General features: G+C 40.1%; 1 protein-coding gene across 1 annotated transcript in view; it reads right to left on the bottom strand.

Moving 5' to 3' along the window:
* Positions 1 to 26,411, bottom strand: part of woc (without children) — a 176,648-nt gene that overhangs the window by 122,082 nt on the left and 28,155 nt on the right. Inside the window, exon 4 of the mRNA XM_067157257.2 lies at positions 18,309 to 18,541. Coding sequence (XP_067013358.2) covers positions 18,309 to 18,541 — 233 coding nt within the window. The remainder of the gene's footprint in view (positions 1 to 18,308; positions 18,542 to 26,411) is intronic.

The raw sequence follows: 26,411 nt of genomic DNA, 5'->3' as shown, positions 1-26,411 counted from the left end.
TGTGTAATTTTTTTTGATTATTTTGTTCCATGTTTGCTACCATGGCGCGTGCCGTTACGAACCCCTCCTTCCTGCGTCGTGCCGAATTGGAGTACGAGTTATCAATTCGTGGCCTTGAACCTGCCCGTACTGTCGCTGAGTGTGCTGCCTTGCTATCAGCCAACTCCCAGGTCCCCATTAATGTATTTTCTATTGACAGGAGTCGAGTGGGTGAGTACCTTAACCTGATCTGTGACAATCTTAACGAAATTAATATTATTCGCGAAGAGTTTATTGAATTGCCTCCGTCCAAAGCCCAAGTAAACCGGCTGAGGGCCAGAGCTGACCACTACTCGGGTCGAATTCAGGATTTATTATCTATTAAGCCTGATTCTGTTTTTGTGTCAGAATGTGCTAGATTGTTAACGGTGGTTTCTGGCATCACCTCTGATCTAGATTTGCTGTTGATTAACAGAGATATGGAGAATTGTTCTATTTCTACTGCACTTAACCCTTCTGTACCTACCCAGAGTGTCTCTTCCCACCAAATTGCGTCCTCGACCCATGCCCAAGGTCAGTGCTGTGTGACTGCTCCTTTACTGGAAACCTTAGTCTCTAAGCTAAATTCGGCGTCATCGCCTAACTGTTTAAAGGAAGTCTTTCGGGGAGTGAAGTCCTTTTCTGTAAATTCTATCGATGAGTGTATTCGATTCCTTCGGTTTCTGGTGGAGTTAACCGAGACTGGTAATGTGTACTCAGTTGACGATTTGGGGATTTTCCGCGCCCTCTTCCCTCATTGTGAAGGGATTCTAAAGAGAGAAATTTCTGAAGCTATCTCTAAAAATTTATCGATTAGTACCTTTCATGAACTTGTCCTTTCCAAATTTATTCCCTCTCTTGCTCTCCAAAGTCTTGTGCCCCAACACTGTTTTCGGACCCAGTTCCTGCATGAGAACTTGCTAACTTATGTGCTGGATCTGCGATTCTTTTGCAAGGTTTTTAGAATTTCTGTGCCAGAAAGTGAAATGGTCTCTAGAATTTTAAAAGGAATATCTCCTGCGTACCGCTCCTATCTTTCCTTAACCCGTTGCCCTACTACCTTTCAAGAATTGGAAGAGGCCTGTTCCTTTGCTGAAGATGTCAAACATCGGGATGCCTCCAGACCTGTGAATTTCCCTCCCCCTACTACTACCAATTGTCCTGTCCTTCCGTCAACACCTAAAGTAGGGAATGCCCGTAAATGTTACAACTGTGGGTCCCGAAGTCATCTAAGAAATTCCTGCCCTGACGTTAGACGTGGTCCAGGCGCTTGCTATTCCTGTGGCTCTAGACAGCATGTTAAAAGAAATTGCCCCTTGGTAGACAGAAATGGTACTCAATGACTAGAAAGGGAAAGGGCAAAGTCTGCCAATTCTAAGTTTGTAAACCCTGAATCTCGTAAGAAACCGGTGTGTCCCCCTAGGTGCAATAGTATTTCTGCTCATGCCCCCTCCTCTGGCACGTGCACATTTGTCGAAGTCAACAATGAACCCGTAGATGCCCTTCTTGATACTGGAAGCGCAGTATGCTTGCTGAATTATGCCTGGTATTGTCAAAAGAAATCCTCGTGTAAACTTCCGGAAATAAAACCCACTAACTTAAGATGCGTTTCGGCTAATTGTCAGTTTTTAAATATTTTGGGGACTGTGAAGGTCAAGTTAAGGATTGGGAATTTCACTTGGAAGATCAAGTGCTTGGTGACATCCAATTTATCATGTAACATTATTCTGGGTACCAATTTTCTATCTTGGGCTGGTGTCGTTTTGGATCCTCAGTGTCGAAATTTCTTTTTTAAATTTTCTCCTGACCTGAAATTTGAATTGATTAACGTTCCCTTGAAAATGCCTAAAGTTTTGTGTGTGGGTTACCCTGAGTCAGATGAGTCTAGTGACATCGATCGGCTTGACCTGAATCATTTAGGAGATGCCGAAGCACAGCAAGTTCGTGATCTTTGCAGGGAATTTCCCGATGTGTTCACTAGCAAGTTAGGCTTGACCAACGTACTCGAGTATGACATTGAGTTGTCGGACCTGCAGCCTGTTCGATCCCCTCCTTATCGCCTTTCCCCACCCCGTATGTTGGAATTAAAGAAAATCATTGAGCAAATGGAAAGAGACGGAGTGATCAGACCTTCGACTTCCCCGTATGCGTCCCCTGTGTTCTTGGTACCCAAACCTTCTGGTGGTTATCGTGCTGTGATTGACTATAGGTCTCTAAATAGTAAGATTGTACTCCAATCTATTCCCCTACCCGACCTTCATACTTGTTTTGGATGGTTCTCAGGTGCGAAATTTTTCACTGTCCTGAATTTGAACCAGGCTTATTACCAAGTGCCTTTATCGAAGAGATCTATTCCCCTCACTGCCTTCATCACCGACTGGAACTTGTATGAGTTCCTTAGACTCCCGTTCGGGCTAAGCTGTGGAGCAGCTGTGTTGTCAAGGTTGTTAAATTCCATTCTCTCTGACATTAAGTTCAGCTATGTCTTTAATTACCTGGACGATTTATTAATTTATTCAAAGACCTTCGAGGAACATATGGTGCACGTTAGGGAAGTATTGCTACGGTTAAGGAAAGCCGGCCTTACAGTGAAGTTATCAAAGGTAGCTTTCGCCAGACCCAGCATGTCTTTCTTGGGACATGTAGTTTCTTCTGAAGGCGTTTCCATAGATAATTCCAGAACTCAAGCCATTAGGGATTTTCCACCTCCCAAAGATGTCAAGGGCGTTGCTCGATTCATTGGTATGGTCAATTTCTTTAGAAAATTCATCCCTAACTTTGCTGAAGTGGCTGCCCCGTTGAACGACCTTAGGAAAAAGAATGTAAAGTTTACTTGGGGTAAAGCCCAGGAGGAAGCTTTCAATTCATTGAAGGTCGCTCTGATTAATGCACCTTTGTTAGCTATTCCTGATTTCGAGAAACGTTTCATTGTCCAAACTGATGCCTCTGGGCGTGCTATCGCTGGCGTTCTGTTACAAGAACATGAAGATGGGCGTAGGCCCGTGGCCTACGTATCCAGGGTCCTCAATGATCTGGAGTCTAAGTACTCCATTTATGAACTAGAGTGTCTAGCTGTGCTATTTGCTCTGGAGAAATTTCGATCTTTCATTGAACACGTCAACTTTGATCTGGAAACCGACAATCAGGCTCTTTCTTGGGTGTTGAACCGACCCAAAAGGACCGGTAGGATAACTAGATGGGCATTACGGATCTCATCCTTTAATTTCAATGTTCGCCACATTCGTGGGTCTGAGAACGTCATTGCCGATGGCTTGAGCAGGATGTTTGAAGGTGATCCTTGTGCGGAAGCCAACCCATGTGTCGATAAGCTTGCTATCAATACCGTTGGAGTTAGTGCCATCCTCACCGACTCCCCATTGCTGTATCAAGAAATTGGAGATCATCAAAAAACTGATCCGGATCTGAAAAGGATCATTGATACAATCAGTAGCGGGATCGAAGTGAAACCTTACTCCTTATCTAAGGGTGTTCTCTGTTGTAAGGGTCGCAAGGACCATAATTCCAAAATTGTCGTTCCTAAAGTTCTGGTACCTGTCATTTTCAAGTATTACCACTGTTCACCCCTTGGCGGTCATCTAGGAAATTTCAAAACTCGTTTGAAAATCAGGCAATTCTTTGTTTGGAAGAAAATGGATAGTGATATCAGGAACATGGTCAAATCTTGTAAATCTTGCGCCATCAGCAAACCTAATTTGAATAACCGGGTGGGATTATTGTCTTCATCACAAGCGTCGCGCCCCATGGAACGACTGTTCATAGATTTCGTAGGACCCCTCCCCCGATCTTCCTTGGGAAACACCCACATTTTTGTCTGTATAGATGCCTTCTCCCGGTTCTGTTGGATCTTTCCCACCAGGTCCACTAATTCACGTACCTCTATCTCCTGTCTAAATTCCATCTTTGCATCATTTGGCCCACCTAAGTTCTTAGTATCTGACAACGCTAGTTCTTTCACCAGTAACTCCTTCAAAAGATATCTGTTTGAGTTGGGCATTTCACATGTCACCACTATTCCATACTATCCAAATCCTTCTTATGCAGAGAGGTTGAATCGGAACTTAAAATCTGCGTTGATAGCGTATCATCATGACAACCAGTCCAAATGGGACTCCTGTCTGCATTGGTTGGCACATGCTTTCAATTCCGCTACTCATGAGTCCCATGGTAAGACGCCTATGTCTTTAATGTTTGGCTATACTCCGTACTCCCCTATGTCTAACCTGCTATGTATTGAGGATCTTCTCCCAGACCTATCTAGGCCTAATGATGTTCAAAAGATCTGGAACGAAGCAAAAAGGAATCTAGCTGTGTCATACGAAAAGGTCAAAAGGCAGTACGATAAAGGTAGGAAACCGTCAAAATTCAATGTTGGTGATCTCGTGTATGTTAAGTGCTACCCAATGAGTAAGGCCGTGAATAAGTTTTCGGCAAAACTTGCCCCTAGGTACCAAGGCCCGTGCACTGTGTTGGAGTTCTTGTCTCCCGTTTCTATTTTAGTAAGCGACCCTGTAGCAAGGCGTATTAGGCGCGTTCATGTTTCTCAAATTAAACCCGGTTAATCTGGCAAATTGTACCGCATCTTCCGCTGGATGGATGCACCTTTGGTAACTGACCTGTATTGTTAGTGAATTTAGCACACATACTGTGGGATGGCGAGCGAGTCAATCTGGTCCTTCTATGCCTCGTGTTGGTGACTCTAATTTAGTACTTCTTGTATGTTACTGTTTCTAGGTGTGGATCCTTGTAGTTAGAAATTGTCTTTCCTTTATTGTCTTGTGATGGTGGTATTAATACCTTGGAATTGATATCCTCGTTATCTAACCTTATGCTTATGTATTGCGCTAACGAAGTTCCATTGGGGAAATCTGATGACATCTAACTTAAATTGTGCTTTGTTGTCCCTCTGTTTTCTCTAGGCTTTTAGTATGTAATTTCAAAGTTTGGTTTCTTCTGTGACTCCGCATCGGATTCCTTCCGCTGAACCCTTTGATCATCTTGTGACTTAATCATTGCTGAGCTATGGTGTGCCTGAGATGGAATGTAAGGGAGTGTGTCTGGTGCCTGAGTGTTTACCATTTTGTCATCCTTTCATTGTGTGCGTGTGTCTGAAGATGTGTGGTGCTTAGTCATGATTGGGTTGCTATTTGTGCCATTTTAGCATTGTACGATTTCTGATTGTGGTGTGTTTCGATCATTTGGTGTCGGATAAGTTCCCTGTTTGCCTTCTGCATGGACTCCGTGTCTTAAAGGTGTTTCTGTTCCGGATACTGATGTTTGTATTCATTCATGATTGAGAGATCTGACTCTCCTACTTTTGGGCACTCTTCGCGGCTGTTCTAAAGGTGGTTTTCTATGCGTGAACCCTCTATATTATTTTTCCTGTAATGGATTTTTGGGCTGAATTTATCTTCCTAACCTTTTGGTTTTGGGGTTATGTAGAATATCTGTCTCCGATTTTTTCTTGTGGGCGTTCGGTTGGTGCACTCCTGCCAGCATTATGGTTGTATCTCCTGTGTTGTAACTTGGTAATGTTGTAGTGAGTTGTTAGGATCCTTTTGAAATGTGGACCGTTAGTAACGTAGTGTAATTTTCCTTATCTACCGGTTGGCGTGTGGAGTTTTCGGTGGTACTGTCGGACTTCCTTCCTGAGGATATTTCTCCTTTTGTGCTTCTGTGGGATGGACCTAGTCCTTAATCTGTACCTGGTTTGCTGTTGTAATTTCTGCTTTGTATTGTGCTGTTTTGGGTGGTCTGTGAGCACGCGTTGAGGATAGCTATCCTTTTTCTCTCTATGAATAACCCGTGCTGCTAGCTTGTCATTATTTAGGTAATCGTGTTTGGATTACGTTGTTTGGCTGTCAAGACACCTTGGTTGGGATGTGATTTGTCCTTTAATTTACCTCTGTGTCGCGGTAGATTTGGTTGTTGGTTTGGTATCCACTACTCCGAGGAAGTACACCTTCGGGGGGGCAATTCTTAGTTATCTGTTGGCTCTGGGATTTTCGACTTGTTCTTCCTCACGCAGAATTAGGTTTGTGGTTACTATTCTGTACCACGTTGCCCCGTGCATTTATTTTTGGTAGTTGTACCTTGATGTGGCTGTTATGGATGACTGACTGATCGCGATTTTTCCATCTGGTAACCTATAGGAGTCTCCTGATTGCCCATCGATGCTACTGTTGCCTGTCTTCCCTCTCTGTAACTCTAGGGTTTCTGCGTCCCTTCTCCCTGATGGTTTCCCGTTGGTCTGTTCAAAAATTAGTTTTCTCTGCTTGAGTCCTTACCTGTGTTTTGTTGGTGATCTAGGATAAGTTGCCGATCCCAGTGTGGTTTGTATTTTGCTCAACCCCTCGTTCTTGACCCTCGGACTGATTGACGAGTTCGCCACTCTGTAGTTGTGGGTGTGTCACTCCAATATCTAAAAGTGTAATTTGATAGGTCATTCATGTGCCCTCTTAGTTTAACTCCTGCTATTCTAAACCATATGTCCAAGGACGACTATTCTTTGGAGTGGTCCCGTACCCTTACTTATATATTTTTCTTGTGGATGATTTGTGCTTGAGTATTATTACTGCTTTCCCTTCCGTTATGTTCATGATTCTTCGGGATATCTGTCTTAGTCATGGTTGGTATTAGGTGTTGGATTGTACCCTATGTTTTTATGTGTTCTTGTTAATTGTTTCTCCACGTATCATGGCTAAGTGTCCTTCGTGGAAGAGTAACATGGTATATTTTATGTAGTTTCCCTTTGATTTCTTAATTGTCGTGGTATGGACCCTTCTTTTCCTTCGGTACTATATTGGACCAAGTGGAAAGCTCTGGGCTTCAGCTAGTTTGTTGGTAACTAGCCTATGTAAAGTTAATTGGCAGATCTGTGGATCCTGTAACTGAATACTCACCTACTTTAAGTTTCCTGGTTTGTTTTTTTTTCTCCCTCTTCTTGTGGTTTTGCCCCCATTCGGGTTTTCCGGTGCGTTTCATTTCCCCTGTTGTCTCCCTTTGCAACACAAGATCATGCATTTCCTTAATATCAAAGGAGGCTTGTAAAGGCATTCGTGCATTAAAAATTAATTTACCACCGTGCTTGAGAAAATAACCTGGATGCGTGGACTTATAATCATGTGGTTTGTTTAGTTTTGGTCAGTGTATCTGTGATTAGTGTGAGAGTTGCCGAACCTCAAGGTGAACTGCGTCATGTGTCATAAACTATATCATTGTCTGATGCGTTGAAGCAATGTGTATTGGGTGAAACTGAATATTTGGCGAACTCTGGTCATTGTGCACTCTATTTGATGACAAACTTTACTCTGGTGATTTTCCGAGTGCTCGGTTAACGTTTCTGGACACTGTTGTTGATCGCACCCCGCCAATTATTTCTAAAAACTATGTGATATGGAACTATGTCTTGGACTATTAACCTGGTCATGTGAACTTCTAACTGAAATTAGTTAATCTTGGTGGTCGTTTCCTGTTGGACTACTTCGCCCAAATTTAGTATATATGTGACCACCACATCATCATCGTGTTATGCATGAGATTTTGTCGTCGATTCGGGGCGGGAGGGCTGAGACGATATTAAATAATGTGAGCCTCCCCCTTATAAACATTTTGAACTGGCCTGTGAGCCCTAGAATATCTGTGTCAATTCAATGCTCGACTTCCCGTTTTATGCTAATATAAGCCGCGCGGCGTTCTCCTAGCTCTGGTTGGTCGCGCATGCGCAATCCTCCTACCAGGCAAAACTGGCCTGCTCCTCGCTTGCTTGCCGATGTGAGTCGGCGTCCTGTAGCCGCCATGGATAGACGTGTATGTGAGTGTTCCGCTATGCGGCGGATGGTGGTGCTGAAACCCCCATGAAACCAACTTAAGAGGGATTATCCCTTACTCTATTAGTTGCTGGCCTCCTACTGTTTCACTGTATTATGTTTTTGCTACGATAATCCCCAGGATCCTTGGTGAACAACTTTAGTTCACGGCCTCGTGGTTGCCGGTCTTCAATAACAATGGCCAAGGTTTGAACTTCTCAATTTTTCTGGACTCAAAGGTATGTAACTGTTTTGGATTAAAGTATTTCTGGGGAAGCAAGAAGATTTATGTGTTTCGGCGTACTTCAAGATAACTGTAATAATAATAATAATAATATTTGGATTAAGACTTCCTCTTCGAAAATTGTGCTGGATATCGTGTGCGTCTGTGAACATTAGGAAACGGTTTCGGCAATTAATCATTTTAGAATGCAGTTCGCACGGTGGAAAAGAAATTGTATGTTTATCGTAAAATTCTGTAAAAGTTTTTTTTTTGCACTTGATTGTACAATAAGGTGTGAACCAAGGCGCAGTTTCCAAGGTAGCGGGGTTAGCTTTCCTTCGGGTTCCTTGCCTTTTGGGTTTTATTTCTCCTTTTGTTCTTTTTGCATTGTTTCTGGGATCTCTGTTTTATTTTTGATTTTAAACCGTTGGTTTCTTCTCTTTTGTAGACCGTGCTTTGTTTTGTCCGTTACTATGGCAACGTGTGTTTGGGTAATTGTTGTGGGTTTGGTTTTCCGCGATTGTTGTTGGTTGATGTGTTCTTGTGGGATGAAAATATTTTTGTTGCCTGGTATCGTTGGCTTTTCTTTCATATAATGTGATTTATTTCGGCCTACCTTTGTCGTTTCGTCTCGTTCTTCGGCTGGGCGAAAAGTGTAACTCCTTCCTTTAATTTCGTGTGCCCTTGGAAATTGTCCTTGGTAGAAATTGGAACGAATTGTGGTAAAGTTAAAAGGCAACCGGCCTAAAGGTCATGGGACTAGGGTTTGTTTACTAAACATGGTATTTGTTTTTTTTTCCTTAAACGCGTGATCGATCACATTTAAATCAATATTTAATTATCTTGTTTGACGGTATGGAGGTCACTGTTGTTTTTTTTTTCCCTGTTGATTTTTACGATTTAGTTCCTTTATTTGTTAAATGAAGTCTGCATTTTCTTATTTAAAGCTGCCTCATTGGGTATTTATTTATTAATCATATTAATTTCTTGCAGGTTAATCCAATTATTGTTAGTCAAGTATTTACTTTCTTTTAAACAATATGGTTCAAAGTATTTTCTGAATTAATAATGAACCTAGGTCCAGTCCTAATATTATCTTGAATTGTTACCTCTCTTTTAAATGTCTATTAAAGTTTTCTTTCATATCACTTAAATGTTGGTTTTCATTTACCACATTTGGTGCAGCGCTGCGACTATTTCTTTGTTTGGTTGTCCACGGACCTTAAGTCGCTTTTCCTCCACGTTTTGGGTAAGTGTCTCTTTTTCTTCCTTTGGGTAATTTTAGTATCATGTTGTTGGCTGGTGCCGTTTTTATCCTTGGAATTTTTTGATGTACTGTGACTTGTTGCTTCTTTTTCGCCCTTGTTTTCTCTTGTGTTCGCTTTAACTACCCTCTTGGGGCGGACACAATAGCAACCTTCACACCAGTGTCTCTCTCTCTCTCTCTCTCTCTCTCTCTCTCTCTCTCTCCTTTCCTATCTCCTTCTTTTCCCTCAACTGGTGGGGTAAGGTTATTAACCTCATCACCGCTGGGATATTTCCGGGGTCCTAGTGGGTGGTGACCGGTTAGACACTGAACACAAGTCACTGCTGAATGTTCTTTGTAGATATGTAATTGGCATACACGGCACCTAGTCTTGGTTTTTCTGTTGGTTATTCTTTCTATTGCAGTAGGCGTATTGCAGAGAGCTGTTCTTCTTCTTCTTCAGACAATCCTAACATTTAGCTAATGTTCCTTTTTTAGCCCCGTTGGGAAAGTTTGAATGCCGTGCAAATATCTCATGCATAGCTGTTGGTTTAGTTCTTTCAAATAATTACTCCTTCGAATGTTAAAGTTACCTTTTGCATGCCTGTAAATAAAATATGAATTAATTCGAGTAATGTACAAGATAGTAGAAAACAAAGGCATTGGCCAATGGTTGCTTGTGTGTGAAGCTGAGTAACGGTCTTGATAAGTCTTTTTGATTTCTCTTTCCCCGTTTCTGTCCATGATCCATTGAACTTCACTATTTATGAAGGCACTATTTTACATGAAAATAAAACAAAACTGACACATTCTTGGTACATTAACTGAAAAAATAAAGTAAAACTTAACTCATAAACACGCATACGTCATGGAGCGCGTCAGGAGTTTTAGACCGAGTCCGTCAAGCAATGCACTTTAGCTGAAACTGAGGGGAATGAGGGGTGAATTGTTTATGCACACTGATAGTGGATGGGTCCAATGCAAAGTACTGAGGGGATGGAAGCTAGCGACCTGCTACGTTAAGAACTACAGTAAAACCTCGTTAATTCGAAGTCGTTGGGACTAAAAAATCGGACTTCGAATTACATGATTTTGAATTAACCACCAATTCGCAATTCAGAAGTACCAACCCTTGCCGCATTACAAAATATTCTATTGGCCGTTACTGCATGCAGTTAACCTTGATTCACAGTTTATACCTTTCAAATGCCATGAAAAAAGAACTATTTCCAAAATGTATCCCAGAAGGTGCATTTACAGTATTCAAGTGATGCACTCGGATATCTCACTGGCAAACATAACCTCACGCAACGAAAGAAAGAAAGAAAGAAAGAAAGAAAGAAAGAAAGAAAGAAAGAAAGAAAGCAAGAAAGAAAAAAAGCACGATTCAAAGACGAGCAGAAATCTATGCTGGCTCCCATGTGCAAGTGCTTTATTAATTGGATTACTATACTGTATGCATTTTAGATGCCTTGTATTTACAAAGGAAGTACCCGATGCCCTTAAAATCAAACTTTTCTATGACTCTATCCTTGTACGATTTCCCGCCATGGCACTTCTCTCGTACTTCAGAAATGTAAACACTTGCCACGTCACAAAGTATTCTAAGAGCCATTAATATATGCAATCACCTCGATTCACAATTTAAACCTTTCAAATGCTATGGAAAGAACTATTTCCGAAATGTATCCAACAAGGTGCATTTACAATGTTCAAATAATGCACTTGGATAAATCACTGACAAACATAACCTCACGCAATGAAAGAAAAAAAAAAAAAAAAATCACACAATTTAAAGACAAGGATAAATTATGGCGGTCCCCCTGTGCAAATGCATTATTTTTTTGGATTTCTGTACTGTTTGCATTTTTAGATGCTTTGTACAGGCATGGAAAGTGCCCGACGCCCTTAAAACATTGTGGTTTATCGAACTTTCCTATGACGAGGGGATAAAGTTTCTCGCTTCCATCCCACGTGCATTGCAACGCACTACTATGACCCATTTAAAACCATACGACCGTTTAGGCTTGCATTAAAATACAGCAATGCAGTTTCACCGGCAATGACAATACTGTTCGGTGCCTACGAATTTATTATATGAGCTACTTTTTTTGTCAACTGTCGGCATCGCCAGTGTTCGCGGATTCCGTTTTTCCGCAAACTCCCTGTTGCGTGATATTACGGCGTTCCTTTAAAGGTTGAATACAAAACAATTCCAATTTCATTCAACTTAGCAATCATGAAGCGCACTGTAGACCCACCGAAGTGAGTGTAAGTGCAGAAAGCTACCCTTCCAAGTTCCGGAATGCGCGTTCTATTATGACGCGGAGCGGATAAATTTCGAGTTGAAATTACTCTGTAAAATACTATTATTTTAAAATGTAAAGGCAGTTTCGAATTAAAATTCTGAATTTCGGTAATGGGGCCGACATTGTACTTCGAATTACGAATTAACCATATTTCGAATTAAACAATTTAAATAACGTGCAAAACTGTATCTCATGTTTCCAGGAACGAGAGCTTCTTCGAATTAGGCAGGATTTTGAATTAACCGATTTCGAATTATCGAGGTTCTACTGTAGTAACATTTATCTCTGAACCCAGTCGAAAAGACCGCGACGTGCCCTCTCCATGGTTAACAAGTTTTTTTTTTGCTATTTGCTTTACGTCGCACCAACACAGATAGGTCTTATGGTGACGATGGGATATGAAAGTCCTAGGAATTGGAAGGAAACAGCCGTGGCCTTAATTAAGGTACAGCCCCGGCATTTGCCTGGTGTGAAAATGGGAAACCACGGAAAACCATCTTCAGGGCTGCCGACAGTGTGGCTCGAACCCACTATCTCCCGATAACTGGATACTGGCTGCACTTAAGCGATTGCAGCTATGGAGCTCGGTTTAACAAGTTTTCCTGCTTAGCACGTCGAAATTCGAAGTCCTGATTCTCATCCATTAAATTTATATAAAAAATACCTCACTTATCGTGTCAAGAATTCTAGCTATTACCGCTTAGTACGATCATATTTTACCTAGACCTGAAAATGTTACTGTATTTGTCATCCCTTCTGAAAGAAACGTGATTTCCAACTTGAGTAAGAGCCATCGCCACTGTTGCACGATTACAGGAAAGGGCCTTCCTGAATGTCAAAAGATAAGTTGTACTTTCGGGGAGCTAGCCGTTAGCCTCAGGAATGTTCAGCTTTACTTGCTGGTTACCAGCGAGATTGCTGAATAGCAGAGTGAGCATGTTTGTGCTTGTATTTCGCATTCCATTCAGAAGGTACAAATGTATTTTGTGTTGAGTGGTACAGTGAAGTGTAGCTAATATTTGTCGCATGATACGGTAGCCTATAACTGGATTAGGAGCATAATCATGTGAAATTGACTAGCGTGGTGCATATATGTCTTGTGATATCCTAGTTATGGATATGGAAAATGTTTTAAAATTCCTTAATATTTAAGACGAAATTAAAATCTGTCAGAAAGTGGACTGGCATAAGCGCGCAGAGGTCATGAATGTTGAAACCCACACCTTTGATCTTCGACTTGATCACTCAAGTTGGTCGAAGTTTTGTTCAATTCAAAATGGTGGACAGTAATTCCTTGCAGTTGCACATGGTCGAGTGTAACCTCCAATTCATCGTCTAAGAGTGTGACCAGAAAATAATGTTTAACCCTCTTAGTGTCAGGGCCGGTTGCTCGCAGTATGCCAAGAGTGCCAGACAGATTTAGAGAATTTTGCAGGTTCTCACTCTCTGGACTATATAGTTCACAAATATTATAACTATGACTTGAAATTTTTATTAAATGTTAACAGGAAGACATTCTTACTGCTGAACTAAATTACAGCACTAAAATGCTCTTGGGTATTTTGAAAAAAATATTTTACAAACAATTTTAAAACACCAAAAGTTCAAAATCAAACACAAAACAGAAAAAAAAAACAAAAAACAAAAAAACAAAAAAACAAAAAAAACAAAAACAAAAAAAAAACAACAGAAAATTCAACTCAACGGTAAATATTGATGACTTCTTTGAAATGTCCTATTTTAGATGAATAAACGTGTAAAGTTTTACATTTTTATCTTCAGTGGTTTAAGAGTTATGTACAATGGTATCGTAATATACAACTGGCATGTTCAACAATGGGATCGAACCTGGCACATGGGTTGTAGTCAGGGTGACATGATGGTGATACATTATCATTGTTCGCAAGATGAAAGAATCTCAAGATCAATTGGAATCTGTTTCTTGAGAACATATTTCCAAACCACGGAATATAACGGGAGTTTTTGACCCAATAAGAAAATATGCTCGGCCTTGTAGTTATACCCATTTCTAACGAAACAGCAATGAAAGCCTTCATTTCAGTCAATGTAACCGGGCGCCACTGCTGTGCTCTGGCATATGGTGACAAGACATGATTTCTCATATCTGCTTGTCTCTGTAGTTATGAGATTCAATAATTTAGCCGTGAAAAATAAAATAAAAATACGCCATAGCTTTGTGACTGACGAAGGGGCGAGTCTCTGGACAGGAGTATCATAATAATCAGGTTAGCGTTAGTATTTTGCATCTTGACCTAATTGAATTTCAAGGAAAACAGTAAATTGTTGCTGGTGGATATTGTTACAGCCGTCATCATCATCGTACTGTCACTCAGACGGTCATTATCACTTTCAATGTTTACACTCGGACAATGAGCACGTTATCACTCCCAATAACACTTTCACTTCCCCCTTCCTCACTTGTTGGAGGAATGAATTCCTCATCATCCTCTTCTTCACTAAAATTATTAAGATATAAGGCCAGTTCTTCATCGTTAACAAAATAACTTCTCCCGCTAGTCGCCATTTTACTCACGCGGCATGGAGACCATACGTCGTAGATGAACACGGACTTTAGAAATTCAATACATGATAACTAATGAATTTACGCACTATCTAGCGGCGTAGTTAAAATCGAATGCCTATTCTCTATGGACTCGACACATAAGATGTTGCAATCTGACAGCCAAAGTTGTACTAACTCGTATAGAATTGCGCGCTATCCAAACAACGATATATCGTGGTTGGCACTTCATGCGTATATACGAAACAACGATATATCGTCGTCTGGCTCTCTACGGGTTAATAACCCACTGCTCCGAAATAAAAGGCTTCTACTAATGTTTTAGAAAGAGTGTGATCTGCAATACTTCGTTATTTTTGTTAGCCGTTGTGCACATGTTTTCATATTTGTTGTCTGGTGTTTTTCAGACCTTTCAGTGTATTTGTTATTTTATAATACCCAGCAGAAAAGTTTTTTCATATTTGTCCTTTCGTGTTTTTCACACCATTTAATACTTTTCTCTCGTCCTTAGAAATGGTAGATGGGCCTATAGTTTTCACTGTACACGCAGATACACGACATAAAATGCCCTTGTGTCGGAAAAAAATCATATCTAGTGTTTTCATAAGCCTGTTGGATAGTTTTTATTTGTATAGGGCCGATGACCTCGATGTTAGGCCCCTTTAAACAGCAAGCATCATCATCATTTATTTGTATATTCATTAGTATGTTTTCTCGCTTAACACACACCTTTTCCTTGTCCCTCGCAGACAAGTCTTAATGAGGTTTCACTGTTTTATAAGAACACACTTATTTAGATAAAATAGAGCACGCGAGTGCAACTGACCTTTGTCTCGTGTCATTAAAATATCATAATGGGTAAAATAACATTTTTGTTGGTCATGTTTGACAGTTAATATTTGCAAGCACTAAGGTACACTTGTACACGTATTACTAAAACTTGTATCTTCCTAGGATTTAAAAAAAATGCTACTGTTGATTAAGGCCATGACTGTGGTAATTTAAAATCGTGAACTTGTGTGTCATGGTAGCGGGGCTTTGCTTGTAATGCATCATGAAGACAGAGCAGCCCTATATGGCTAGAGTAGTAGAGGGAACTTTAAGAGAAAGTTCTTCCTGTGGCTGGATATGTTTTAATGCAAAAGAAAGTCCAGTTATGGTGTAAGGATAGTCTGAAACGAAAAGAAGAAAGGGAAATACCTTAGTTATAAGCTCTAGGCGAATATAACAGGGGAGGAATATGACGGAGGACTGAGAATTAGCGTTAGGCTTACCCACTTGTTGTCGTACTTCCCTTTCTTTTCACAAAAAGAGTGAAAAAAAAGGATGTCAATAATTACAGTTATCTTACTTCTGTCCATTGCTGAAAGCCCTTCAAACTAGAGTAGAGGTCCACGTGATAAACAGTAAGGGAAATACCAGGCAGGGTTCCGGAAGGGACATTCAAGTCCAGAACATATTTCCATCCTCAAATCATTGATCAAGATGGGACATTGAGGCAGAAAAATGCCTCTTATGCTGCAGACATACAAGCCCAAGAAGATCCCACAGTTTAGGAAAAGGAAAGGAAAATTCTCGCAAAAATTATAGGATCCAAGAAAGTGTCAGAGGGTTGTATATTCCATCTGGGACCCTAACTGTACGACCAACTTGCTCGGTCCAGTCACCTTACATTCGTCCAGCTCCATGGCTAAATGGTTAGCGTGCTGGCCTTTGGTCACAGGGGTTCCGGGTTCAATTCCCGGCAGGGTCGGGAATTTTAACCATCCTTGGTTAATTTTGCTGGCACGGGGTCTGGGTGTATGTGTCGTCTTCATCATCATTTCATCCTCATCACAACGCGCACGTCGCCTACGGGTGTCAAATCAAAAGACCTGCACCTGGCGAGCCGAACATGTCCTCGGACACTCCCGGCACTAAAAGCCATACACCATTTCAATTTTTACCTTCCATTCCACCATTGCTCTAAGGGTTCCTATTATTTCTATCCTGCAAGCCTGGCCAAACCAAAATCAGTCTGCCGGTACCTATTCTGTTCAGTAACTTCTCTACTCCCAACCTCTCCTGTATCTCTGTGTGGCTGACACAGGTGCACAAGGACCTTGCAGAAGTAGGCATTAAGGAGGAAGAGAGAGAGAGAGAGAGGAAAGAACATTCAGGAAAAAGGTTGAGGAAAGGAGGGATTCACCCAAAAAAAACAACTGACCAAGCTATGGAATATCTCAATGGAAGAGCGAGAAAGGAGAAGTCTAAGACTCAAGGATCATTGGTGAGAGTGAAAAGAAATTGACATTAGTCTGCTTAACAGAAGTGTATGTAGATTGTGTAAATGTGGCTCACAGACAGCTGTATCAAATGAATGAATCTTCCGGAAAGATGTAGACTACGACCTGGTGCAAAGTAGTCTAAAGAGCAAAGAACTGCATTTTTCACCAAGACGAAGGAGTACTCAAGAAAAGCAGGTGTTAACCATTGTCCTAAATGGCCACAACTATACGTTAAAAAATAATAATAATTTGCAGAAAATATATTTATAACACAAATCAAGTGCAAAACGTTTTCTATCAAACTTCCCCACTTCTCAGAGGAAGAGAGATTTGATCAGACCAGTAGTTGCTGCACCTTCAACTGATGGTGCTAAATCATGGCACTTTTGGAAAAGTCAGGAGAAATCTCATTTTTATATCCTAGGTAGCTAAGGTAATGGAAGGCATATTAGAAAGGAGGATACTGAAAAAATCAAAGAGCAGTTTGTGATCAGATGGGGAAGATCAAAGATCAAGGCCATTTTCACCAAAAGGTAGAACATGAAAAAATGATGGGAGTTTGGGAAGGACATGGTGATGATACAGAAAAGACTTTGATAGTGCTCCAGGGTGAAGGTTCAACAAAAATCGGACACAGAAAGGAACTGAGCAAGGAACAATAAGACTATGGGAATAATGAAATTACAATTGTGTGAAAACACATTGGGCAAAACAGAATGGTTTAAGACTAAATGTAGACGAGGAAGTGTTCTGCTACTCCTTCTGTTCATAACAGTAATAGATGACATGACAGCAGTATGCGGAGGAAGACAAATTAACATCACCTTATTTTCTGATGATATTGCGATATAAAGAAAATACAACAAAGAGGTACAAGAAGAGGCATATTTAGTGAGTGGAAAGGTTGAATAATGCGGGGAAGATCAGTGTGGAATAGAGCAGGACACTCATGACGACATGAGGAAAGAAAAGGCCACAATAAACTTGGAGGGAACTTGGTGGAGACTTTCAAGCACTTGTAAAGTGAAAATGTAACACGATGCTGAGATTAGCAGAAGGATTCAATCTGAAGGGTGTTTTATCACAGTATATGAAAACTTTACCTGTAATTATATGGAGCAGAAACCTAATTGATGACAAAAATTTTTTGCTACTTGCTTTACGTCGCACCGACACAGGTAGGTCTTATGGCGATGATGGGACAGGGAAGGGCTAGGAGTGGGAGGGAAGCGGCCGTGGTCTTAATTAAGGTAAAGCCCCAGCATTTGCCTGGTGTGAAAATGGGAAAACACGGAAAACCACTTTCAGGGCTGCCGACAGTGGGGCTCGAACCTACTATCTCCTGAATACTGGATACCGGACGCACTTAAGCGACTGCAGCTATCTAGCTCGGTGATGACAAAAAGAGGTGAAAGCTGAATACAGGTGGCAGAAATGAAATTCCTGAAAAACACAGTGCGGAAAACAAGAAGAGACAAAGTGAGGAATGAGGAGAAACTGAAATGGAAAAGTTAAGTGATAAAAGAGAGAGAAGCAGGCTTAATTGGTTTGGACATGTTAAAAGCATGAGTAATGAATGAACACCAAAACAAACAATAGAAAGGCAAAACAAGGAGGGATGATCAAAACAGAGACGGCTATAATTAGTCCAAAAAAAACAGCACATGACATTAGAACCTGAATCAGAACATAGTGTTAGATGGTGGGCAGTGGAATTTAAAAAAAAAAAAAGGACAGGAATCATATTTGCCCCTACCAGGTTCCAGCTAAAAAATGAGAATTGGTGATGACGATGAAGAGAAATGAACAAGAGTGAATATCAACAATTTTCAGCGATTAGAAAAAACTGGAGTGATTAGACTGAACGGAGACATTACCTTGAACTGTCCTTTGTCCCCGACCGGAGCCAAGAAGCCTTCTGTCCCACTGGAGATGTCCTTCTGACAGTAGCTGCACACTTTAAGCCCCTTCTTGAACTCTTCGAGACAGGAACTGCAGCAGAACTGCTTCACGTCATACCCAAAACGTACACAATACTTGCCAAGACTGAGCTGCTGGACAGCTCCCTTACAGTTGGCACAATGAGAACCGAGCTGGGCCTGGTACTTGCCTACAGCAAATGAATCACAAACATGTACACTTCAACTTTCTTCACAACAGTTACATTGCTATTATTAGTAAACTTGTCCAAATTAATTACAAATGAACCTCAATATCTCGAACCTCCATTACTCGAATTTCCAATACCTCAAAATAATTTCAAATTCCCTACCGTCTGTTCTATTCTCAGTTCAATACGGACAAAAATGAAATTCTTAGATTTAAATGTTCTATTCTCCACGTGTATTTATTTCTCTATTACTTGAAGCAAACGTTTCCTCATCAGATGCTGAAAATATTCTGTAAATCGAATTTTGTACAATATTAACTCTGCAATACAGCATTTGAAGTTTGAGTGTTATTGTTCTTTAACGTACTACTGTATATTTTATCTGTCCATTCCTGGTGTGTTGACCATAGGCATTTTCATCTGTATGAACCCTCTTCTGGATTGTCACTAAACCAGGCATTAAGAGCACTGACTACTTTTCAATCCTACATACTCAGTCGAATGTAAAAGAAAATGCTTTTATAACAACAACTGTTGTTGAAAATTATGTGGAAAAAAAGAAGCTTCAGAGTGAAAAACATGTTCCTCTACTGTATGTACTTCAACGAATTGCTACAATAAATGTTGTAATTAAAACGGAAAAATAATTTGAGCCTGTTTTTACAGGGTTAAATAATATGTATGGCAGTATCAACCCGTAGTTATACGTGATTTGATTACATGCCATCCCTAAAGGTGGAAATTCTCTATATTAGAAATTATAAATCTCATTGTTAGGTGCACACTGAGCAATTTTTTATATCAGATATTAGGAACAGAGGCCGAAGATGCCTACAAAATTATAATAAAATTATGTTATTTGCTTTACGTCCCACTCACTACTTTTACGGTTTTCGGAGATGCCCGAGTTGCCGGAATTTTGTCACGCAGGAGTTCTTTTACGTGCCAGTAAATCTACCGACACAAGGGTGATGTATTTGAGCACATTCAAATACCACCGGACTGAGACAGAATCGAATCTGACACTCAGCCGGCGCCTAAAAAACAGGCGAACATGACCCGCTTAAGACAAAATAATATTAACAAAAACCATACAACGTATTGAAAAGGTGGACCCTCAAGAAACATTCTCTCAGAAAGGTAAATTCTCTATATCTCAAAATTTTGATAACTTGAAATAACATTCAGCTCCTGAAGTGATTTGAGTTATCGAGGTTCGACTGTCCTATCATCCCGGGAGAATATAAATCCTAAATACTAGAAGAGGTTCCACGTGCTCCAGTTTTTAATTCCCCAATATGACATTCAATCCTCCTAGGTTTCTTCTCTACTAACATCACAAAGTCTTGGAAATATAAGTATGGGAGAGCAACAAATACGTGTCAAATCAAGAGAGAGAGTGAGAGAGGAATAAGAAAGAAGCACATAAGAGGACAAACACAATGGCAGGTCAGTGCAGGAAGAGCGAGCAACAGAAATAGGAGGCGAGAACAAATACGGAAACACAAAAGGACAAGGACAATCTCCTCATTAATACCAGTTGTTCTACATCGGAGATGCTCTCGCTGGGCATTCTGTCAGCACTATAAGCTCACAGGCAGGCAAGCAATGAGCATATGCATACCCGCCAACTTTTAGAAATAAAAATTTGGAAGATTTTGTAATTCTTGGATTTTGTCACAAATATTGCGCCATGATGTCGGTGAAAAAAAAAAAAAAAAAGAGACAAGATAAAAGGCATACATATCTACAGACACAAAATGCGAACTGGCCACTAAATTTAAAAATCTTAAACTAGGAAAACATAAAAATGGTTACATGAAAATGTACATAGTCATTCTTATTTCTGACACGTACGAATGTATATCACACCACAACACTAAACAAAATATATAATAGTTTCCTTTATTAGACTGTAAAATGAATGGAAATTCAATTTTATAGGTATCTCTGAACATTTGGAGTTAACGTTTGTTATGTTTTGTGACCATAACGTGAACAGAAAATACCAGAAACTGTCACAGACACTAATCTCTGAAATATATTAAGTCATTAAAATTATGAAGTAAGAATAAAGGCAAATGCCCTGAAACACGCGAACGACCACATACGAAACAACCAATGTCTCATACATTATTCGCTAGTTGCTTTTACGTCGCACCGACACAGATAGGTCTTATGGCGACGATGGGACAGTAAAGGCCTAGGAGTGGGAAGGAAGCGGCCGTGGCCTTAATTAAGGTACAGCCTGAGCATTTGCCTGGTGTGAAAATGGGAAACCACGGAAAACCATCTTCAGGGCTGCCGACAGTGGGATTCTCATACATTATTAACATACGACTTTGATAAGGGGGAAAACACAGAATTGCAAGAAAAAAACACATGCCTACAACTCCAACGAAAGTAAGCACAGAAACGACGTCAAGAGGGCGCGAACTACACAATAACAAACTCTTTCTTTCGTCCCGATTAACGGAGTTGCTAGCCTCCCTTGCTTGTAAGATAATTGATATAGATGTTGATTCCCATAGGGAATCTGAAAGGAATCAACATCTATATCACCTGATGGCCAAGCAGGCATCAATTTTTGGTAAGAGACAAAGTCTCATAGTGCACTGGCACTGCCGGTGGCTTCAAGTAGCCTACGCAGTGGCCTCCACGGTATGCACTAGCCATGCGTCTTGGTAGGTGTGCTAGGTACCAACTGATGAGCTCAACCTAGCACATGGGGGGCGAAACGCTGGCAACCAAGAATGAGTTAGCTGAAAAATTTTAATGTCCTATAACGGACCATTTATATTGGTATTGTACGACAATTGCCGTTCCGAATTACCAGCTGTAAAACACACAAACACGAAGGCGACAGACGATACACTCGCCAAATAACACATCAAATAAACACGCTTGCAAATGAAGTTGCGTAAATTACACAGCACACAAGAATTTATCCTACGGAAGAGTATTGACTGTACCAGAGGTTATATAAGTCAAAAATAGGAAGAAGTAAAAATAAATTGGAAAATTGGAATAAGAGTTTAAAAAATCGTAAAGTTTCCGGGTAAATCAGAAGGGTTGGCAGGGTATGCATTTGCTATTCAGCCACAGTGACATTGCATATCTGCCAACATTACAAAACCACAAATCAGCAATTTTGATATGAAAATCAGGAGATACAATTGGGCAAAACATGTCTTGCACAATACAGGAGTACTATGGTATAGATATTATAACACACAGTCTCAAAACCTGACTGTTGCTATACGAGGCTAATAATTACACATCTCTAATAAGTCTTCCCAAAATAGTATGAACTCGTGCTCCACACGTGTGAATCAGTCATGGACATTGATGCCATTACTTAGCAAATGTATAGATTAATATATTGCATCACACACCTGTGCGATTATGCAAAGTGTAATGTTATTTTTATCAAGTAATAAATTAAAATTTACCAGAATTGTCCCCAAATGGCTCCTAAAATCTCTAGAAAACCCACTGGTCCCTACCTTTGAAATTCTGCCACTATATTACTAAAAAAGATTCCAAATCTAGCGACTTGTCTCTATGAAATTCTGTCAATAAATTACTAAAAAAGGCTCCAAATCTAGCGACTTGTCTCTAGACTTGACACAACTAATGTGATACCAATATAAATGGTCCGTTATTGGACATTATAAATTTTCCAGCTAACTCATTCCTGTTTGCCAGCGTTTCGCCCCCGTGTGCTAGGCTGGGCTCATCAGTTGGTACCTAGCACACCTACCAAGACGCTGGCTAGTGCATACCGTGGAGGCCACTGCGTAGGCTACTTGAAGCCACCGGCAGTGCCAGTGCACTATGAGACTTTGTCTCTTACCAAAAATTGATGCCTGCTTGGCCATCAGGTGATATAGATGTTGATTCCTTTCAGATTCCCTATGGGAATCAACATCTATATCAATTATCTTACAAGCAAGGGAGGCTAGCAACTCCGTTAATCGGGACGAAAGAAAGAGTTTGTTATTGTGTAGTTCGCGCCCTCTTGACGTCGTTTCTGTGCTTACTTTCGTTGGAGTTGTAGGCATGTGTTTTTTTCTTGCAATTCTGTGTTTTCCCCCTTATCAAAGTCGTATGTTAATAATGTATGAGAATCCCACTGTCGGCAGCCCTGAAGATGGTTTTCCGTGGTTTCCCATTTTCACACCAGGCAAATGCTCAGGCTGTACCTTAATTAAGGCCACGGACGCTTCCTTCCCACTCCTAGGAGGAAGATCAACAAAAGGAGTGTCGCGTGATGCCAAGGGGTTGAGAGAGAGAGAGAAAATTGAATTGAATTGAATTTATTGATAATGATGATATACATGCCACTGAGGCTGAAAAGCCCCTTTATGTAGCGTCTACTTATAACACAATACAAGTTTATGAATATACTAACTACATTTTAGAATATTAAAATATCAAATTAAACATTAAACTTAAAATTAAACTTAAAATTAAAATACAGATACCAATTCCAATAAAGTTAAAACATAAATCATATAAGAAGTAGAAAAGCATATCATTCGATTTTTTAATATTTTAGGCTACAAGAATCTCAGGAATATAAAAAACAGAAACAATTTTCTTAGAAATATACATATTTCTTATTATTGGACACAAGAATACCTGATCTCAGCCCCTTGCGTACTCCTCCAGGAAGATAGATGTTAAGGACTGCTTTAGTTGGGTGCAGTTCCTGTCATTTGCGAAACGGTGAAGGTTAAAGACATTGAAGATACGGGATGCAGTGCAAACAAAAGATTTGTTAAATTTAGTGGTACGATGAAGGGGAATTTGAAGGGTAGTTTTTGTAAACCTATTATCTCTGTTATGTACTGACTCCATAGATTTAAATGCATTATATAGGTAGGGTGGGGTCTTCAGTTTGAGAATTTTGTGCGTAGCAACGGCTACTGAGATTTCCCGTCGTTCATGGAGTTTCAACCATTGCAGCTGAATGTAATAGGGTGTTATGTGTTCATCACGCCTGGCATTTGTCACGTAACGAACACATGCGTTTTGCACCCTCTGTAGTTGTATGTTCAAAGTTTCGGATAAGTCGTTGTATACGACTGGTCCATAGTCAATTATGGGGAATATAAGACTTTGAACAAGTAGTTTCCGCATAAAAGGTGGTGTACATGACACGTTACGTTTCAAAATATGCATGGATGACACAACTTTTCTGATCACATTTGACGTATGATCAGACCAGGATAGGGTTCTGTCGAAAATGAGTCCTAGATTGTTAACGGTGTCACTATAATGGATATCTGAATCTAGAATTTTTATTGGTGGGAGGGATTTGAGGTCAACAGTTTTCAGGAGTTTTGAGTAACCTATGCAAATAAGCTGGGTCTTAGCCACATTTAATTGGAGATTATGATTTGCGCTCCATTCGATCAATCGAGAGATATCATGGTTGAAATGCATTATACAAGAAGGTGCGTTAGTGGGACTGAAGTGGAAGTAAGCTTGTAAGTCATCAGCATACATATGGAAAGTACTACTTTTAAAGACTTCAGAAATGTCATTAATATAAATAGAAAAGCATAAAGGACCGAGGACTGATCCTTGTGGTACGCCACAGTTTACTGATTCCCAGATAGAGGATCGTCCGTCAACAAATGTAACTCTTTGTGATCTACTTGATAGATATGATTCAAACCAAGATAGAGCACTCTGCGAGAAACCAATTGACTTCAACTTTGCAAGAAACAACTCATGATTAACAGAGTCAAATGCCTTAGAGAAATCAAAGAGACATAAGATAGTAAGCTGTCTCTTATCGATGGCCGCGCGTATATCGTCCGTAACTCTCAGCAGAGCCGTAGTAGTACTATGGCCTTTCTTGAAGCCAGATTGGTAGGGATTTAGGATGTGATATTTAGACATATATTCACATATCTGCTCATGAACAATTCTTTCTAATGCCTTACTAAGTGCACAGAGGATATTGATAGGCCTAAAATCACTACAGACTGTTGGGATTTTCTTTTTGGGCACAGGACGTACATTGGCACGCTTCCATTCTGAGGGATACACTCCATTCTGTAGAGAAAAGTTAAATAAATGCAAAGGGGCAGGAAGAAATATGTCAATGCAATTAGAAATCATGGATATTGAGATATTATCTGGACCTTTAGCTTTAGTTCGAATTGATCTGACTGCTTTTTCTACTTGTGAAGGGTGTACGTACATGAAATAGAATTTATCTCTGTTACTTAGAGTGACAGATCTATAATGTTTGGTAGTTTCTGATACTTTCGGAGAGTTGAAGTTAGAGACTGATGCCATATAATATTCACTTAATTCGGATGGAGTAACAGGCATCTGGCTATCTTGAGAGTGACTGGCTCCAATACCAAGTGATTTTGCAGCACGCCAAGAAGCTGAGGTGCTCTTACAGTTACGGAAGATGTTGTACGTATACTTCACTTTAGTGTTTCTAATGACTTGTTTTGTCTCATTACGCAAGACCCTGAATTGCTCGTAATCATCTGGAAGTTTTGTTTTAATAAATTTCTTCCTAGCTCTGTCCCGTTTACTTATCAATTCCTTAATACGCTTATTGAACCATGGTGTTGACTGGTGTTTTACGAGAATTCTTTTTGGGGGCGCATGCTTGTCATAAAGAAAAAGTACAAAGCTGTTGAAGAGAGAGACTTTTTGATCTATGTCATTAGACTGGAAAAACACATTCCAGGGTAGTAATTCAGCGTCAGCACGAAACTTGTTTACGTCAAATTTACTGAAGTCTCGAACAAGAATTGTTTTCGGAATCTGTTTTGGCGTGGATAAATTGAATACAGCATATAGCAAATCATGACCAGAAAAACCGGCAGCTGGTTCCTGTCCGTATTCTACTACCAACTCATTGCAGTTGGATGAGATTATGTCAAGAGTGCTATCGGAAGTGGCAGTATGAAAGGTTGGATTGAATGGAAGGCAGTCGAGGTTACAAGCGTTGAGCACATCGCGTATGTTATTGCTTTCAAACGTCCCAGTGCCGAAACGAGCATTAACATCTCCCACAACGAATACATATTTATAATTCATAACATGAGAATACATATCGTTCAAGAATGTATCCATGAACCCTACTTTTGGTGGACGATATATACAAGCGAAAAGAATTTTAGTGTCTGAAAAGGCTATATCAAGGATTATGTACTCAGGTTTCTTATTGTACTCTCCAGGAGATTTGCTAAGTACACTGCATTTTATGCTGTTCTTCAAGTAAACTGCAACACCACCAGCGGCTCTGTTTATTCTGTCATTACGGAAAATATTATACCCATCGAGACAGACGGCAGAATCTGGTACTGAAGGTTTGAGAAATGTTTCACTTACTGCGATAATATCAAACGAACTCTTGCCAAAAATGTGCCGGAACTCAGATATATGGGAGGAGTCAACAAGAGACTGAGAATTGATATGAATGACCTTAAGATTTCTTGTGTTTCTCACACTAACACCGTGTAGTAAGTCAGATAAGACACACTCATTACTTGTCATGAGTACAATATAGTACAAAAGGTTAAACACAATAGATAAATAACAGATCGTTCATGAAGTATGATGTTGTTAGTAGCCTATATCAATATAAGAATAATTTAAGAATTTGGAAATTATGTGATGAAGTGAAATAAAAAAGTGTAGAAAATGTGTATAAAATCAATCGCGTTAGCAATTATTTCTAAATGTAAAAGAAATTATAACTAATATACTACACTAAATAGAATGGTTGCGAAAGAGAAACTTTTGAATTGTTAGCCTCACCAGAATTATCTTTACTTCTCGTCCAAGGTAATTCCAGTAATCAAGTGATGCACAGGAATACGAATTATCG

Source organism: Anabrus simplex, chromosome 13 (assembly GCF_040414725.1).
Source record: "Anabrus simplex isolate iqAnaSimp1 chromosome 13, ASM4041472v1, whole genome shotgun sequence".
NCBI lineage: Eukaryota > Metazoa > Arthropoda > Insecta > Orthoptera > Tettigoniidae > Anabrus > Anabrus simplex.
Note: the sequence above shows the minus strand (reverse complement) of the source record. Positions and strands in the feature narration are given on the sequence as shown.